Source organism: Saccopteryx leptura, chromosome 1 (assembly GCF_036850995.1).
Source record: "Saccopteryx leptura isolate mSacLep1 chromosome 1, mSacLep1_pri_phased_curated, whole genome shotgun sequence".
NCBI classification, from domain to species: Eukaryota; Metazoa; Chordata; class Mammalia; order Chiroptera; family Emballonuridae; genus Saccopteryx; species Saccopteryx leptura.
Window position 1 is genome coordinate 109,978,718 of NC_089503.1, and position 17,403 is coordinate 109,996,120.

The window sequence follows — 17,403 nt, forward strand, 5'->3', positions numbered from 1 at the left end:
CTTCCTAAGTCATTCAATTTGGGTTGGTTAAACTGCTGAGGGGTTAGTGACTGCTTGGCATCAGAAGCAAACCCTTCAGATTCTACAACCATTTCCTCATGCATCTTACCAAAATACACTTGATCACCATGTTCACTTTCTTCATCCTTAGAATAAATGAAACCTTTGAAAACTGGAACCAGGAGTGTCTCAGAGTGTGGGATAGGTCGTATTGCTGAAGGAATATTAGGATATGCGATCATATGCCATTTTTTCTTGCCAATGCCCTTTGTATGGATCAGACATAAATAATAGTCACTGCTGAGGTCCTTAGGTTCACGCCAAACCATGGGAATATCAAAAGGCATTCCATTGTGTTTTCTTTTTGTCTAGTCACAAAGCATTTCCTCACAATTATGACACAATACGAGGAGCCCAATTCTTGTCTTGATCACCAATGGGACCTTGAAAATAGGCAATATATGCATGTGTCACAAATGATGAAAGATTGTGCCTTTGACGTTGAAGTGTGTAACAGCCACATATAGAACAGAAGGTGTCAGGACTATGCTTACATTTACGCCTTCTCGAAGAAGCCATGATTCAATCTTAAAACAAAATTAGAGGGTGTTTTTTATCAGATAATAATTTTTTACATTTAAAAACAACTACAATTATGTAAAAGTGATGTTTGTAAAACATTAATTGCCTTGTGTTTATGTTCAATCCAAGAGTCGTTGCCCTTTAACTCCAATTTAAAAACCAATGCATGCCATTAACTGTAACAAAAAGAAATTAAAATTGCATAAAAACCAGAGCATGCACCAAAAAAGCGGATTTCATATTTGGAATCAGCGATGCAGAAATATATAGAAAAAGTTCTAAAACCTCATGCAACAGAAAATGAAAAAAAAAATTGCTCCCCAGTGATTTGAAAGTAGTCTATTTAAAACTGTTAACATCTTTTTGACCTGAGCAGGTGGTGGCTCAGTGGATAGAGCATTGACCTGGGACACTGAGGACCTAGGTTTAAAACCCTGAGGTTATTGGCTTGAGCTCAGGCTCATCCAGCTTGAGTGCTTGAGTGGTTGCTGGCTTGAAGCCCAGTGTCTCCATCTAGAGCAAGGGGTCACTGGCTCAGCTGGAGCTCCCCCGTCAAGGCACATATGAGAAAGCGATCAATGAACAACTAAGGTGCCACAATTATGAGTTAATGCTTCTTTTCTCTCTTTTCTTGTCTGTCTGTCCCTGTCTGTTCTTCTCTCTCTTGCTAAAATAATAATAATAATTGTCACATCTTTTTGGTGAGTTGACTCTTTTATCATTACATAATGATCTCCATCTCTTGTAATAGTTTTCACTTAAAGTGTACTTTGCTTGATATTTGTACAGCTACTCCTGTTCTCCTTTGGTGTATGTTTTCATAGGCTATATTTTCCCATTCTTTCACTTTTAATCTGTGTGTGTCCTTATAGGTAAAGTAAGTCTCTTAACAGACAATATGTAATTGGGTCTTGTTTTTAAAAGCTTTCTGTCAATCTCTTTTAATTAGAGAGTTTAATTCATTTATACTTAAAATAATTACTGATAGGAAAACAATTACTTTTGACATTTTTTTATTCTTTTGTATGTCTTCTAGCCTTTTTTTTTTATCTCTCACTACTTCTACTACTGTCTTCCTTTATGTTAGTTAATGTTTTGCAGAGTCATATTTTGATTCCCTTTTCATTTCTTTTTATGCATATTCTATACATATTTTCATTGTTATCACATGGTTACATATAATATCCTAAAGTTATTACAATGTATCTTAATTGATACCAGTTTAACTTCAATACAAAAACTCTACTCTTTTATAAATTAACCTCCATCTTCTTTGTGTTTTTGATGTCCCAAATAACTATTTATTTTGCACCAATTCCCATAAATTTATAATTATATTTATATATTTGTCTTCTATATCCTGTTGAAAATAGGAAACAAAGTTGTGAACTAAAATGCTGATAATACTGTTTGGGTTTTTTTTTAATATTGTTAATGTATTTGCCTTTACTAGAGACTTTATATTTTCATTTGATTTGAGTTACTGTTTAACATCCTTTAGTTTTTGTTTTGTTTTGTTTTTGTATTTTTCTGAAGTTGGAAATGGGGAGGCAGTCAGACAGACTCCCGCATGCGCCTGACCGGGATCCACCCAGCATGCCCACCAGGGGGCGATTCTCTGGCCATCTGGGGCATTGCTCTGTTGCAACCAGAGCCATTCTAGCACCTGAGGTGGAGGCCACAGAGCCATCCTCAGCGCCCAGGCCAACTTTGCTCAATGGAGCCTTGGCTGCAGGAGGGGAAGAGAGAGACAGAGAGGAAGGAGAGGGGGAAGGGTGGAGAAGCAGATGGGCGCTTCTCCTGTGTGCCCTGGCCGGGAATGAAACCTGGGATTTCTGCACGCCAGGCCGACGCTCTACCACTGAGCCAACCAGCCAGGGCTAACATCCTTTAGTTTTAACATGGAGAGCTTCTGGCATTTTTTTGTAGGCCATGTCTAGTAGAAATGAACTTCAGCCTTTTTTTGTGTGTGTGACTAGAATGTCTTGATTTCTCTTTCATTTTTGACGGTATTTTTGCTAGTTATAGAGTTCTCATTTGATAGTTTTCTTTCTTTCAGTCTTTTCAATATATCATCTACTGCCTTTCAATCTGGATGTTTTCTTTTGAAAATTTCACTGATAGTTTTATGGAAATCTCTTATACATGACATATAATTTCTCTTGATGCTTTAAGATTCTCTTTTTGTTTCTGGCTCTTAATAGTTCGATTGTAATATGTCTCTGTGTGGTTTCTGCATGTTTACACTACTTAGAATTCATTGAGCTCATTTTATTTGTATATTTGTGCCTTTTTTTCCTCCAAAGATTGGGTGGTTTCAGCCATTATTTTTTCAAATGGTTTCCCTACTCCTTCCTCTCTTTTTTCGACACTCCAAAGATGATGCATATATTGATCTGCTGAGGGTGAGCTATCAGTACCTCAGGCTCTGTTCACTTTTTACCAGTTCTTTTTTTTTTTTTTTCCTTTTTGCTTCTCTGATGCAATAATTTCAAATAACTTTTGTTAAGTTCACTGATTCTTTCTGCTGCTTGATTGAGCATTTTTGAACCTTTTCTTAAGTCTTCTCTGTGAATTTTTTCAATTCAGTTATTATACATTTTCAGCTCTAGATTTTTTTTCTGTCTTGTTCTTTTAAATAATTTATATCTCTTTGATTTCATTCTCATTTTGTTCTGCTTTTCCTATGATTTCCTTTAGTTCTTTGTGTTTTCCTATAGTGGTTGGACATATTAAATACAGCTGTTTAAAGTCTTTTTCATCTATGTCCAATTCGTGTGCTTCATATGGACTTTTTCTAGAGATTTATTTTTTTTTTATTTTTATTTATGTATAGACTTTATTTACTCATTTTAGAGAGGACATATTGAGAGAGAGAGAAGAGGGAGAAGAGCATAAAGCATCAATTTCCATATGTGTCTTGAACAGGAAAGCCCAGGGATTTGAACTGGTGACTTTAATGCTCCACGTTGACACTTTATCTACTGCACCACCACATGTAAGACCTATTTGATTTCTTTAAATGGGCCCTATTTCCAAGTTTCTTTTGTACTTTGTGATCTTATATTGAAATTGGGCATTTGAAGAAATAGCTACTTCTCCCAGTTTTTGGAGATTAGTGTGGAAGCTCTTCACTAATTAGTAGCACTATGAACCTTGAGAACAACCTGAAGTAGAGTTTTAAGGTTTTAGGCCTTTTCTAGGCATATATCCTTCTGGGCCTATTTTGTGTGTGTGTGTGTGTGTGTGTGGTTTTTTCCCCTTTGTTTGCTTGTTTTGTTTTTTTTCTCTGATCTACTTTTAAATTTTTTATTTCCTGTCTTTATTATATTTCTTCTCAGGGCCTTAGATGTTCCACCTATTTCTCTGGATAAAGTAAACCTCTTTTTCTCAGATGCATATGCATCTGCAGTCCTCTATGATTTTCACGCACTGTGTCACCCACCAAATGTCTTCTGTGGTTTACAGGCTTAGAGCCAATCTATGCCAGTACTGTCATTCTGAACTTCTATTCAGGTGAGACAAATAAATTCCTTTAGAAATTCTATGAATCGGCCAGAATATTGTAAATAAGTAAAATCCATTCTTTTCACCCCAAGGAAAGGAACTGGGAATTGAGCTATTTCTACCTAACTGTGGCATATTATGTTATGGAGGAGGTTGAGAATGAGGAAGTTAAACCCTGCAGAATTTCCTACCATTTTGAATGTGGTTTTTCCTTGTTTGGGCAGTCACTTGCTTACTGCTGACATTTGACTGGTTTATAGAGCTCTTATAGTATGGTGTTTATTATTTATTTATTTATTTATATTTTTTTTATGACAGAGAGAGAGAGACTGAGAGAGGGACAGATAGGGACAGACAGACAGGAATGGTGAGAGATGAGAAGCATCAATTTTTTGTTGCGGCTCCTTAGTCTCCTTAGTTGTTCATTGATTGCCTTCTCATATGTGTCTTGATGGTGGGGGAGGGGCTTCAGCAGAGCGAGTGGCCCCTTGTTCAAGTCAGTGACCTTTGGGCTCAAGCCAGCAACCATGGGGTCATATCTATGATCCCACACTCAAGCCAGCGACCCCACACTCAAGCTGATGAGCCTGCACTTAAACTGGCGACCTCAGGGTTTCGAACCTGGGTCCTCCACATCCCAGTCTAACACTCTATCCTCTGTGCCACCACCTGGTCAGGCAGTTGTTTATTTTTTGTTTTCCTGAGCAAACAAGGGCCTGCAGTTTTCTGGCCTGCCATCTTGCTCTAAATTGACTTTTATTTGACATTTTTTATGCCCTTGTGCTTATTGTTAATATAAACAGTAAGAGGTGTTTGCAATACAAATTATGTATGTTTAAATGATCTGCAGGAATAAAAGGCAGTAACAGTCCAGGAATAAATGTTTCAAAGTACTTACTTTGTGTCCGTGTAAAAAAAAAGACAATACTTTCATGCTTTATGAAAAGAATATGTAACAAGGTATATTTTTCTCCTTATACCCATTGCTTTTCCCACAATAGCAAATGATATCTCTCCTGCTGATGAATATCCTTATAATCTTAAGAACAACTTTAGATAAGTTTTAACTATTCTAGATATAGTTATTAATTAGATGTCAGGTCTACAATGTACTTTGCACTCTGACCTCTCTAAATGCCACACAGTACAGACTCAGCTCCTATGGCTATTCTAACTTGGATTGTGTTCTCATATAAATGTTGTGCATTCTTACAGTCCCACATCAAATCCCATACTTTATTGACTTTTCTCTGAATGTTCTTATTCACATGGCTTTTTCCCCCTTTGGATTCTTCTTACAGGTATTTATACAACTAGAACATGTGGTTACTCAAGAGATTTGAGCAGAAAGCCTTTGGGTAAGTGGTACAAATACAATTATGACCTCCCAATATAAAAATGAAAGAAAGAAAGAAAGAAAGAAAGAAAGAAAGAAAGAAAGAAAGAAAGAAAGAAAGAAAGAAAGAAAGAAAGAAAGAAGAGAGAGAGAGAGAGAGAGAGAGAGAAAGAAAGAAAGAAAGAAAGAAAGAAAGAAAGAAAGAAAGAAAGAAAGAAAGAAAGAAAGAAAGAAAGAAAGAAAGAAAGAAGAGAAATACAAACACACTAGCAAATTCTTGGTCCAATACATTGCTAGACTAGAAAGGATGTAGAGTCCAGGAGAATAAAAATGGGGTTCAAGAAGAAAGGGAAAGCCTTTGGAAGGATCCACAGTGGGGAGCTATGGGAAGGAATAATAAGGAATGAGGGAAGTCTAAGACTGAATTCTTGCTCAGCCAGTTTTAATAGGGAACCATTCTTCCTATAAGCATTATTTTCATCTCAGATTTTTACTTTGTATTGCTTTAATTTCATGTACCTGGCAGATGAAATCAGATCTTCTAGGTTGTATGAAGATGAGCTCATAATTCTGTGTATTAAGAATTGTTCTGATTCAGTAATATTACTTTCTTCTTTCTGAAAAAGTGGAAACCAAGTATTACTGCACTTTAATCTACAACATGAGAAAATGTTTTAGAAATTATCAAAAGGTAGATGAACCCTATAGTTTAATTAAAATGTCTCTTTCCAATATAATTTTTGGAATTGGCTCAGTGAAGATGATATATTTTATAATATTGGAGTTTGAATAGATTTTAAAGACTAACCTAGCATAATTTTGAAGAATATAGTTTTCCATTTCTGTACTTTATTAGTATTTTTAATCATATCTTACTACGTTCAAAAATAAAATGAATGGCTATAACCCTGGCCAACTCAGAAGCTTGTCAGGTCAGTCATCATAACCAGCGCTCTGATTTATTTGCCAAAAGTGATGTGTAATTTCATGGTTATAACTTTTATCAGAATACTTTTATTTTGATGTTTGTTAGAATCCCAAAAATGGCTATTATATATTGCCTGACCAGGTGACAGCACAGTGGATAGACTGTTGACCTGGAATGCTGAGGACCCAGGTTCACTGGCTTTAGTGTGGGGTCATTCATCTTGAGCATGAGATCACCAGCTTGAGCGTAGGGTCGCCGGCTTGAACTTGGGATCATAGACATGACCCCCTATCTTGAGCCCCCTGGCTTGAGACCAAAGGTTGCTGGCTTGAGTCCATGGTCACTGGCTTGGCTGGAACCCCACCCCCATACCCCTGGTCAAGGCAAATATGAGAAGCAATTAATGAACAACTAGAGTGCCACAACTACAAGTTGATGCTTCTCATCTCTTTTCTTTCCTGTCTGTCTCTCTCTCTTGCAAACAAAAAAGGCTACTATTACTGGGATTATTATTCATATGATATATTTTGACTTTTGTTAATGTTATATTAAAATGTTTTTTTAAAAATATTCTTGTATAAGTTTCAGGTATACAACATTATAATTTAACATTTGTATAAAAAGTGATCAACCCCCCAAATCTAGTTACTTTCCACTACCATACAGTTGACCTCCTTCCCTTCTGTCACCATTTTTCCTACCCTCTTACCCTATGGTCACCACCAATCTGTTCTCTACATCTGTGAGGGGTTTTCTTTGTTTGCTTTTGTTTATTTTTTAAAATTTTCACATGTGAGTGAAATCATATGACATTTGTCTTTCTCTTTCTGGCTTAATTCATTTAGCATTACATCCTTAAAGTCCACCCATTTTGTCAAAAATGTCAAGATTTCATTATTTTAAGGCTGAGTAATATTTTATTGTATATGTAACCACAGCTTCTTTGTCCATTTATTCATTAGGGGACACTTAGGTTGCTTCTATATATTGGCTATTGTAAATAATGCTGCATAAATATTGGAGTGCATATATATTTTTTAATTTGTTTCCATATACTTCAGATGGTTTCTTTTACTGTTCAGAGCTTTTTATTTTGATTCAGTTACTTTTGTCTATTTTTGATTTTATTTTTATTTTGTTTTCCTTGCATTTGTAGGCAGATCCAAAAAAATGTCAAGGCCGAGGAGCTTGCTGCCTATGTTTTCTTCTAGGAATTTTATTGCTTCAGGTCTTATGTTCCAGTCTTTAATCCATTTGTATTAATTTTGTGTATGGTGTAAGTTAGTGGTTTGGTTTCATTCTCTTGCATTTGGCTGCCCAGTATTACCAACACTATTTATTGAAGAGTCTCTTTTCTCTATTACATACTCTTGCCTCCTTTGTCATAAATAGCCCACATATGTACATGTTTATTTCTGGGCTCTCAACTGTGTTCCATTGGTCTGTGTGTCTGTTTTTGTGCCAACACCATATTCTTTCACTTACTATAGCTTTGTCGAATATCTTAAAATCAGGGAGCATAATACCTCCCACTTTGTTTTCCTTAAGTTTGCTTTGGCTATTTGAGATATTTTTTGTTTTCATACAAACTTTAAAATAATTTGTTCTATTTCATTAGATATGCCATTGGAATTTTGATAAGAATTGCATTGAATCTGTAGATTGCTTTTGATGTTTTAACAATATGAATTCTTCCAATCCATGGGTATGAAATATTTTTCTATTTTTTTGTGATTTCAATTTTTTTCAACAGTATCTTATGGTTTTTCATGAATAAGTCTTTCTTCTCCTTGGTTAAATTTATTCCTAGGTATTTTATACTTTTGGATGCTATCCACATGGGATTATTTTCTTCATTTCTCTGATAGTTATTAGTTAACAGAAATTTCATAGATTTCTGTATTGATTTTTTATAGTACAACTTTACTGAATTCATGTATTCTAACAATTTTTGGTGGAGTCTTTAAGATTTTCTATATATAATATGTCAATTACAAATAGTGAGAGTTTTATATCCTCCTTTTTGATTTGGATGCCCTTTATTTTTATTGTTTAGTTGATGTGACTAAGACCCCAACATTATGTTGAATAAATGTGGCAACTGTGGGCATCCCTGTCTTATTCCTGACTTTGGAGGAAAAACTTTTAGCTCTACACTGTTGAGTGTAAAGTTTGCTATGGATTTGTCATATATGGCCTTTTTTATATTTGCTGTATAACCATTTCATTTAGAGTTTTTTAAAAAATCATAAATGAATGTTTAATTTTTACCACATGCTTTTTCTGCATCTATTTACATGATCATAATAGCTTTACTTTCTCTTTTGTTATGTTAATGTGGTGTATCACATTGATTTGTAGATGCTGAACCTTTCTTGTGTCCCTGAAATAAGTCCTACTGTGGTGTATAATCCTTTCATTGTATTGTTGAATTCAGTTTGCTGATATTTTGTTCAGATATTTATATCTGTATTCATCAAGGATATTGACCTGTGTGTGGTATATTTTCTGGTTTGGTAAAGGGGTGAGGCTAACCTTGTAAAATGTGTTTAAGAAGTATTCCTTTGTCTTCAATTTGGGAGAGATTTTGAGAAGGATTAAGTATTAAATATTCTTTGAATGTTTGGAAGCATTCTTCCGTGAAGTTCTCTGGTCCAGGACTTTTATTGGTTGGGAGGTTTTGATTAGTGATCCAATATTTTTACTAATAAATCATCTATTCCAATTTTTTCCCCATACACAGTCTTAGAAGATTGCATTTTCTAGTAATTTATCCTTGTCTTTTTGGTTTTTCAATTTGTTGATATATAATTGTTTGTAGTAGTCTTTTGTGGTCCTTTGTATTTCTGTGGTATCACTTATAACTTCCCTTTCATTTCTGATTTTATTTGAGCCCTCTTTTTTCTTGGTTAGTCTAGCTAAAGATTTGTCAATTTTATCTTTTCAAAGAATAAACTTAGTTTCATTGGATTTTTTCTATTGCCTCTCTAGACTATTTCATTTATTTCTTCTCTGATACTATTTCTATCCTTCTACTAATTTTAGGCTCTGGTTTTTGTTTTTGGGTTTGGTTTTTTTTTTGTTTTTTTTTGCTTCTTTTCTTTCTATGTTAATGTAGGTGAAAAGTTAGGTTTTTTGAGATTTTTCTTGTTTCTTGAGGTAGTATTGTTTGAACTTCCCTATTAGTACTACTTTTTGATGAATCTGATAAATTTTAGTATATTGTATTTCTGCATTCATTTGTTTCAAGGTATTTTTTATTTTCTTTTTTATTTTTTTGATGACTCACTGGTTGTTCAATAGAATGTAGTGTAACAGCTATGTATTTGTGGTTTTTCCATTTATTTTCCTTGTAATTGATTTCTAGTTTCATACCATTGTTATTAGAAAATATGCTTGATATGCTTTTAGTTTTCTTAAATTTATTTATTTATTTATTTATTTATTTATTTATTTTTAATTTATTTTATTTTATTTGTTCATTTTTAGAGAGGAGAGAGAGAGAGAGAGAGAGAGAGAGAGAGCGAGGAGAGAGATACAGGGGGGAGGAGCTGGAAGCATCAACTCCCATATGTGCCTTGACCAGGCAAGCCCAGGGTTTCTAACCGGCGACCTCAGCATTTCCAGGTCGACGCTTTATCCACTGCGCCACCACAGGTCAGGCTCTTAAATTTATTGAGGCTTGTTTTGTGGCCTAACTTGTTATCTATCCTGGAGAATGTTCAAATGAACTTGAGATGAATGTATATTTTGCTTCTTTTGAATTGAATGATCTCTGTGTATATAAAAACAGGGTGAGGCAAAAGTGGGTTTACATTAGTTAATATGAAAAATAATATAATAATGAAAAACTATTAATATAAGAATAAACTTCATTATTAATTATTATATTATTTTTCATATCAACCACTATAAACCTATGTTTGTCCCAACTTGTATAATTCATTTGGTGCTATTAAAACTTGATGTTCCCTTACTGACTTTCTGTCTCAATGACCTATCCATTGATCTAAGTGAGGTGTTAAAGTCCCCTACTATTATTGTACTGCTGTCAATTTCTACTGTTGGGTCCATATTTTAGTATTCCTATGTTGAATGCTTATATATTTATAAATGTTGTAATCTCTTGTTTGGTTGCCCCCTTTAGAATTATGTAGTGCCTTTGTCTTTTATTACAGTCTTTGTTTTAATGTCTACTTTGTCTGATAAGATTATAACTATACAGCTTTTTGTTTTTATTTGCATAGAATATTTTCCCCATCCTTTTACATTCAGTTTGTGTGTGTACTTACTTCTGTAGTTAATCTCTTATAAGGAAATCTTGTGTTTTTTTAATCCATTCAACCACTCTTTTTTTTTTTATTGATAGATTTAGTCATTTGGGCCATTTTCCTTTAAAGTAGTTATCAATAAGTATGTATTTATTGCCATTTTGTTATTTGTGTTTACTGTATGTTTCTTCTTTGTGGTTACTGTGAGGTTCCATTAAACATATATAGGTAACAGTCTAGTTTAAGTTTTTAGCAAATTAAATTTAAACACAGTCCAAAAATTTATATTTTTATTTATTCCTTGTTTTATTTATTTGGTGACATATTTTACATTTTTTAAATTTATGCTTCCCTTAACTGATTATTATAATTTTAGTTAATTTTACCTATTTTGTTTTTTTAACCTTCATTCTTGCTTTTTAGGTGATTGATATACTACTTTTAATATATATTTATCTCTTCCAGTGAGATATTTACTTTCATATATTTTCTTATTATTAATCAGTGTACTTTATTTTTAGTTTAGAAGAGTTCTTTTAACATTTTTTGTAAGGATGGTTTAGTAATAATAAACTTTAACTTTTGCTTATATGAAAATCTCATAATTGCTCCTTCAATTATGAATGAAAACCTTACAGGGTAGAAAATTTTTGGTTGGAAATTTTTTCTTCTCAGAAATTGGAATACGTCTTGACACTTCTTTCTAGTCTGCAAAGTTTCTGCTAAAAAAAAATCTAGTATCCTTATGGAATTTACTTGTATATAGTAAGTTGCTTTTTCTCTTACTGCTTTTAAGATTCTCTATCCCTACTTTATTTATTTTTTACTAATGTGTCTTAATATGGCTTTCTTTGAATTCATCTTATTTGAAAATCTCTGGATGTCTGTTTTCTTTCCCAGATTAGTGAAATTTTTAGTCTTTTTTTTTTTCAAATAATTTTCAGTGGAAACCTAGACAATATGAATTTGGGTGGATCTTTCTACTTCCTCCTACCTTGGCACACCTTCTGGTCACATCCCACCTGCATAAGCCTTCTCTACACAGAATTTTCAATGTGTATTTGCTAATTAAATTTAAAAAGGGCAGGAATCTATTAAGTAATAGATATAAAAATTAGCTTTCATATCTTTTACCTAATTTGTATTTTCTGTTCTGCTTGGGCTTCTCACTAATCTAGGTCTCTTTTCATTATCTACTTTCCCTCAACTGAATTTTATGGCTTAATTAGTTAATTACTTCTCTTATCCTGTAAATTTTACCATGCCTAGGAAAAGAATGGAATCAGTTTAGGTTTTTTTTTTTTTTTTTTTGCCTAATTAAGGTACATTTTTGGTAGAATTTCTGAAGATTTCTACTCTTTCCATAGATATCTAATCCCTGAAAGTCATGTTTCTCACTCACCTTTAGATGGGGTTTTTTCTCCCCAACAGAATCTGTTACAGCCGTGGTTGTTGAGGAGGTAGTCATGTAAAGCTCAGCAAAAGGTCTTTTAACTTCTCTCTCCTTAGGTTCTGTTATATGATTTGATATTGCTTCAGTGCTTCCAATATTTGTCTTTGTGGCTTCTTTCACTTGATCTTCAAGTTGTTCTTCTAAGGATTCTTCTTTTACAGCTTCTCTTAGAACAACTTCATATTTGTCAGACATTAGTTCCTCCTCCTCCTCTATGTTACCTTCTAAACCATCTTCAATATCATGAGCTACTAATCGGATGAGGAGATCATTTTTGCTCTGAACATCTTTTAAAAGCTCCACTTTGCTGATATCAGGCTTTCTTATATTCTGAAATGAATTTCTGCAAACAGCCTAAAATTGAAGTTACAGTGACTATTAAAAACAAATGCCTCAATCCCTTCTGTTATGGTTTTATTGTAATATAACTATGTTAATATGATTTCTAGTTTCAATTTCAGTTAATATATATTATCTTCACATGCCACTCAATTGTATGTTAGCAGTATTTTTAGACAAAGAAACAAATAAAAATTATAAGAAATATTTGGTGTCTATTATTTCTTTTACATTCAGAGATCATATTTATCTACCATAATTTACTTCACAGTACAGAAGGCCTAATGCAGTTCCTTTTGTTCTTAATCTTTATATTTTGTGACATTATAACTTACTTTTTGTTATATTTTCTTTTAAAGTTTTGTGACAGAAGTAGGTGTGATAATATATGTTTATAAAATTTTAGATAAGGAATAATAAAAGAAAGCTATTGTTTTCAATAAAAATCTAGTTATCTAAATCTTGATTTTTAAAAGATTAATAACTAAAACTGTGAATGTTTTTGACTCTTTTATCCATATTTTTCATCCCTGATCCTTTGAACATATTTTTCAAAAGACTTTTAAAAACATTAATCTTCATTTTTTCTCACCACCTTAATCAGATCTCACTTTCCTTTTCAATGCCTAAAGACAGTTCAAATACAAGTATAATGATACAATTGTCCTACTTTTTTAGTCTTCAGTGATTGGCAAGTGATTACCAACAAAATGGCAAGTTCTATATGGCTTTGAAATTTGTTAACACATATGGTTTTAATAATGTATAAGCCTAGTGTGCTGAGAATTTATGGTACCTCAAATCAAAAATTAAAACCCTGAGAGCCTACAAGTATCTGGGTTCTCTAATTTACTGTTTTAGGGTTACTTTTTTTTTGTCTTTTCACTTCCTCTATGTAGAAATAAATAGCGTTGGTTCCCAAATTAGTATAAACAATGTGTCTTAACAGTTTGCTATGTCAGCTTCTTCATTTGTTTTTCTTTACTTTTAAGATGGTTTTTCCTCTCCTTACAAGGACAGGGGTAAACGCTTGATTTAAACATTCTCCTCCTGTTTTCTGCTGTCTATAAAAGACTTAAGCAAAGACAGCTAGTAACTAAGTAAGATTTTTGACAAAATTATACAGATAATTAACAATTAATTTTAAGTAATTTTACTCTACAATCTGTTCATACAAATTTTATTCCCCAGAGACTACTTCTATATAAATGAAGACTACCAAGTAATATGCTAATGCAATGATGAGAACCCATTTGGAATAGGAAGTTTTTGAGATGAAAAGGATTTCACCTGGTCCAAAAAGTTTAGGAGAAAAGAGATGAAATTAGTGTTACAGTGCATGATAATCTCACTAGTTGGGTATAGAAACATAAAACAGTCTTTAACATATTTATCAGCCTTGAGACTTAGTTCAGTGGGCTGCAGGGCAGTGCTGGAGAAAATTCATGCTTAAAGTTTATGCTCCAAGAAAAAAGAGCATAAATTCTATAAAATTATTTTCACTTTCCAGGACAAAAAATTATATATCTAAACAAACTTAGTCCTCATGTGAGTGAACACCATTAAGGCAAGGGGCTTTGATAAAAATGAAAATGTATACAACAACATATTAAAAAAATAATTCATCATGATCAAGTAGGATTCATCCCATAAAAACAAGGATGGTTCAACATATGTAAAATGATTAATGTAATACACCATATCAACAAAACAATGAACAAAAACCATATAATCCTATCAATAGATGCAGAAAAGGCATTCAATAAACTATAACATCCTTTTATGTTCAAAACACTCAAGAAAATGGGTATAGAAGGAAAATACCTCAACATAATAAAGGCCATTTATGACAAACCATCAGCTAACATCATACTAAATGGTAAGAAACTGAAAACTTTTCCTCTAAAATCAGGAACAAGACAAGGCTGTCCACTCTCTCCACTCCTATTCAACATAGTGCTGGAAGTTCTAGCCAGAGCAATCAGACAAGAGAAAGAAATAAAAGGCATTCATATTGGGAAAGAAGGAGTAAAGGTTTCACTTTTTGCAGATGATATGATCCTGTATTTAGAAAACCCCAGACTCCACAGAAAGGCTATTAGAAACAGTAAACCAATACAGTAAAGTTGCTGGATACAAAATTAATATACAGAAGTTTATTGCTTTCTTATATGCCAACAATGAAACTTCGGAAAAATAACTAAAAGAAATAATCCCTTTTACAGTTGCAAACCAAAAAATAAAATAGTAATAAACATAACAAAGAGTAAAGGACCTATATACTGAAAACTACAAAGTATTATTAAAGGAAATTTAAAAAGACTAAATAAAATGGAAAAAATATTCCTTGTTCATGGATAGGAAAAACAAATATAGTTAAAATGGCATTATTACTGAAAGCAACATACAAATTTAATACAATTCCCATCAAAATTCCAATGTCGTTTTTTAAAGAATTGGAACAGAATCTCATCAGGTTTATATGGAACCATAAAAAACCTTGAATAACCAAAGTAATCCTAAGGGAAAAAATGAAGCTGGAGGCATTACAATACCTGACTTCAAACTATACTACAAAGCCATGGTAATCAAAACAGCATGGTACTGGCAGAAAAATAGACACACATACCAATGGAACAGAATAGAGAGCCCAGTAATAAAACCATATATATATGGGCAAATAATCTTTGACAAAGGAGCCAAAAACACAGAATGAAGAAAAGAAAGCCTCTTCAATAAATGGTTCTGGGAAAATTGGAAAGCCACATGCAAAATAATAAAACTTGACTACCGTTTGTCTTCTTGCACAGAAATGAATTCAAAATAGATTGAAGACCTAAATATAAGATCTGAAACAATAGATTACATAGAAGAAAACAGAGGTCCTAGACTCATAAACCTTGGCAGTAAAGAATATTTTATGAATTTGACCCCAAAATCAAGGGAAAGGCAAAGATAAATGAATGGGACTACATCAAACTAGAAAACTTCTGCACACAAAAGAAACTGTCAACAAAACAAATAGTCAACTAAATGGGAGATGATATTTTCAAACAGCTCAGATAAGGGGCTAATATCCAAAATATATAAAGAACTCACAAAACTCAGCAACAAACAAGCAAACAATCTGATAAAAAAATGGGAAGAGGACATGAACAGACACTTCTCTGTTGAAGAAATACAAATGGCCAACAGATATATGAAAAAATGCTTATATTCACTAGTTATTAGAGAAATGCAAATCAAAACTACAAGATACCACCTCACACCTGTTAGATTAGCTATTATCAACAAGACAGGTAATAACAAGTAATGGAGAGGCTGTGGAGAAAAAGGAACCCTCATTCACTGTTGGTGGAAATGTAAATTAGAACAAACATTGTGGAAGAAAGTATGGTGGTGGTTTCTCAAAAAATTAAGAATAGAACTACCATATGACCCAACAATCTCTCTACTGGGTATATACCCACGAATCTTGAAAATATGGGTACACAAAGACACATACACCCCCATGTTTATTGCAACATTGTTCATGGTGGTCAAGACATGGAAACAGCCAAAATGCCCTTCAGTAGAGGATTGGATAAAGAAGAAGTGGTATATATATACAATGGAATACTGCTCAGCCATAAGAAATGATGACATAGGCCCTGGCCGGTTGGCTCAGTGGTAGAGCGTCGGCCTGGCGTGTGGGGGACCCGGGTTCGATTCCCAGCCAGGGCACACAGGAGAAGCGCCCATTTGCTTCTCCACCCCCCTTTCCTTCCTCTCTGTCTCTCTCTTCCCCTCCCACAGCCAAGGCTCCATTGGAGCAAAGATGGCCCGGGCGCTGGGGATGGCTCCTTGGCCTCTACCCCAGGTGCTAGAGTGGCTCTGGTCGCAACAGAGCAACGCCCCGGAGGGGCAGAGCATCGCCCCCTGGTGGGCAGAGCATCGCCCCTGGTGGGCGTGCCGGGTGGATCCCGGTCGGGCGCATGCGAGAGTCTGTCTGACTGTCTCTCCCCGTTTCTAGCTTCAGAAAAATACCAAAAAAAAAAAAAAAAAAAATGCTTAACAAAAAAAAAAAAAAAAAAAAAAAAAAAAATGATGACATAATATCATTTACGACAACATGGATGAATCTTGATAACATTATATTGAGTGAAATAAGTAAACCAGAAAAAGCCAAGAACTGTATGATTCCATACATAGGTGGGACACAAAATTGAGACTCATGGACATAGATAAAAGTACAGGGGTACAAGGGGGAGTGGAAAGGAGGAGAGGAAGGGGTAGGGAAAAGGGAGGGACTTAGAAACAAAACATAGAATGACAAAGGATGATTTGACTTTGGGTGATGGGTATACAGCACAATTGACTGTCAAATGAATGTGGAGATGTTTTCTCTAAATCTGTGTACTCTGGTTGACTAATGTCACCCTGTTAAATTTAATTGTCTAAATAAAAAAAAATTAAATAAATAAAAATGTGTAGTGGATCAATATAACATCATAGTCCATAGTCCAGACAATTCCTTTGTCCTGAGGGTTAAAGTTTCCTTGTAACAGGACATTATTTTGGCATTTTAAAGACCCAATTAGTTTAACATATTTGGGGCCTGAATATGGAGCTGCAGGGCAGAGCTAAGTGTTTAGTAGGAGGAAATAAATTGATAAAAATGGCAGCATTTTAAGGCTGCTGGATCTAGAACAAGGCTAGAAAAGGAAAGAACTGGGTACTTTGGAGTATACAAGATACTGAGAAAGGTTACTATAATTAAAGTGAAATAATAAGAAACACATATAAGCTAAGAGTTTGAAGTCTGTTGATACATGTTGCTAAAAGTAAAAAGAATACTGCTGTGGAGACATAAGTTTGAAAATTAAAACTATTTTAGATAGATTGTGAAATATCATAAGTATATCTTGATATTCTAACTAGCCCTTTTAAACACCCTTAGATATTCACAATATGTACTATAGAAACTATCTAAGATTATGTTTCTTTT

General features: G+C 33.7%; 1 protein-coding gene across 1 annotated transcript in view; it reads right to left on the reverse strand.

Annotated features, from left to right (window-relative positions):
* Window positions 1-556: 556 nt before the first annotated feature.
* Window positions 557-17,403, reverse strand: part of LOC136388117 (fibrous sheath-interacting protein 2-like) — an 89,713-nt gene continuing 72,866 nt past the window's right edge. Inside the window, exons 17-19 of the mRNA XM_066360119.1 lie at window positions 12,027-12,431; window positions 5,945-6,042; window positions 557-587 (exon numbers count right to left, since the gene is read on the reverse strand). Of these exons, the coding sequence (XP_066216216.1) occupies window positions 557-587; window positions 5,945-6,042; window positions 12,027-12,431 (534 nt within the window). The remainder of the gene's footprint in view (window positions 588-5,944; window positions 6,043-12,026; window positions 12,432-17,403) is intronic.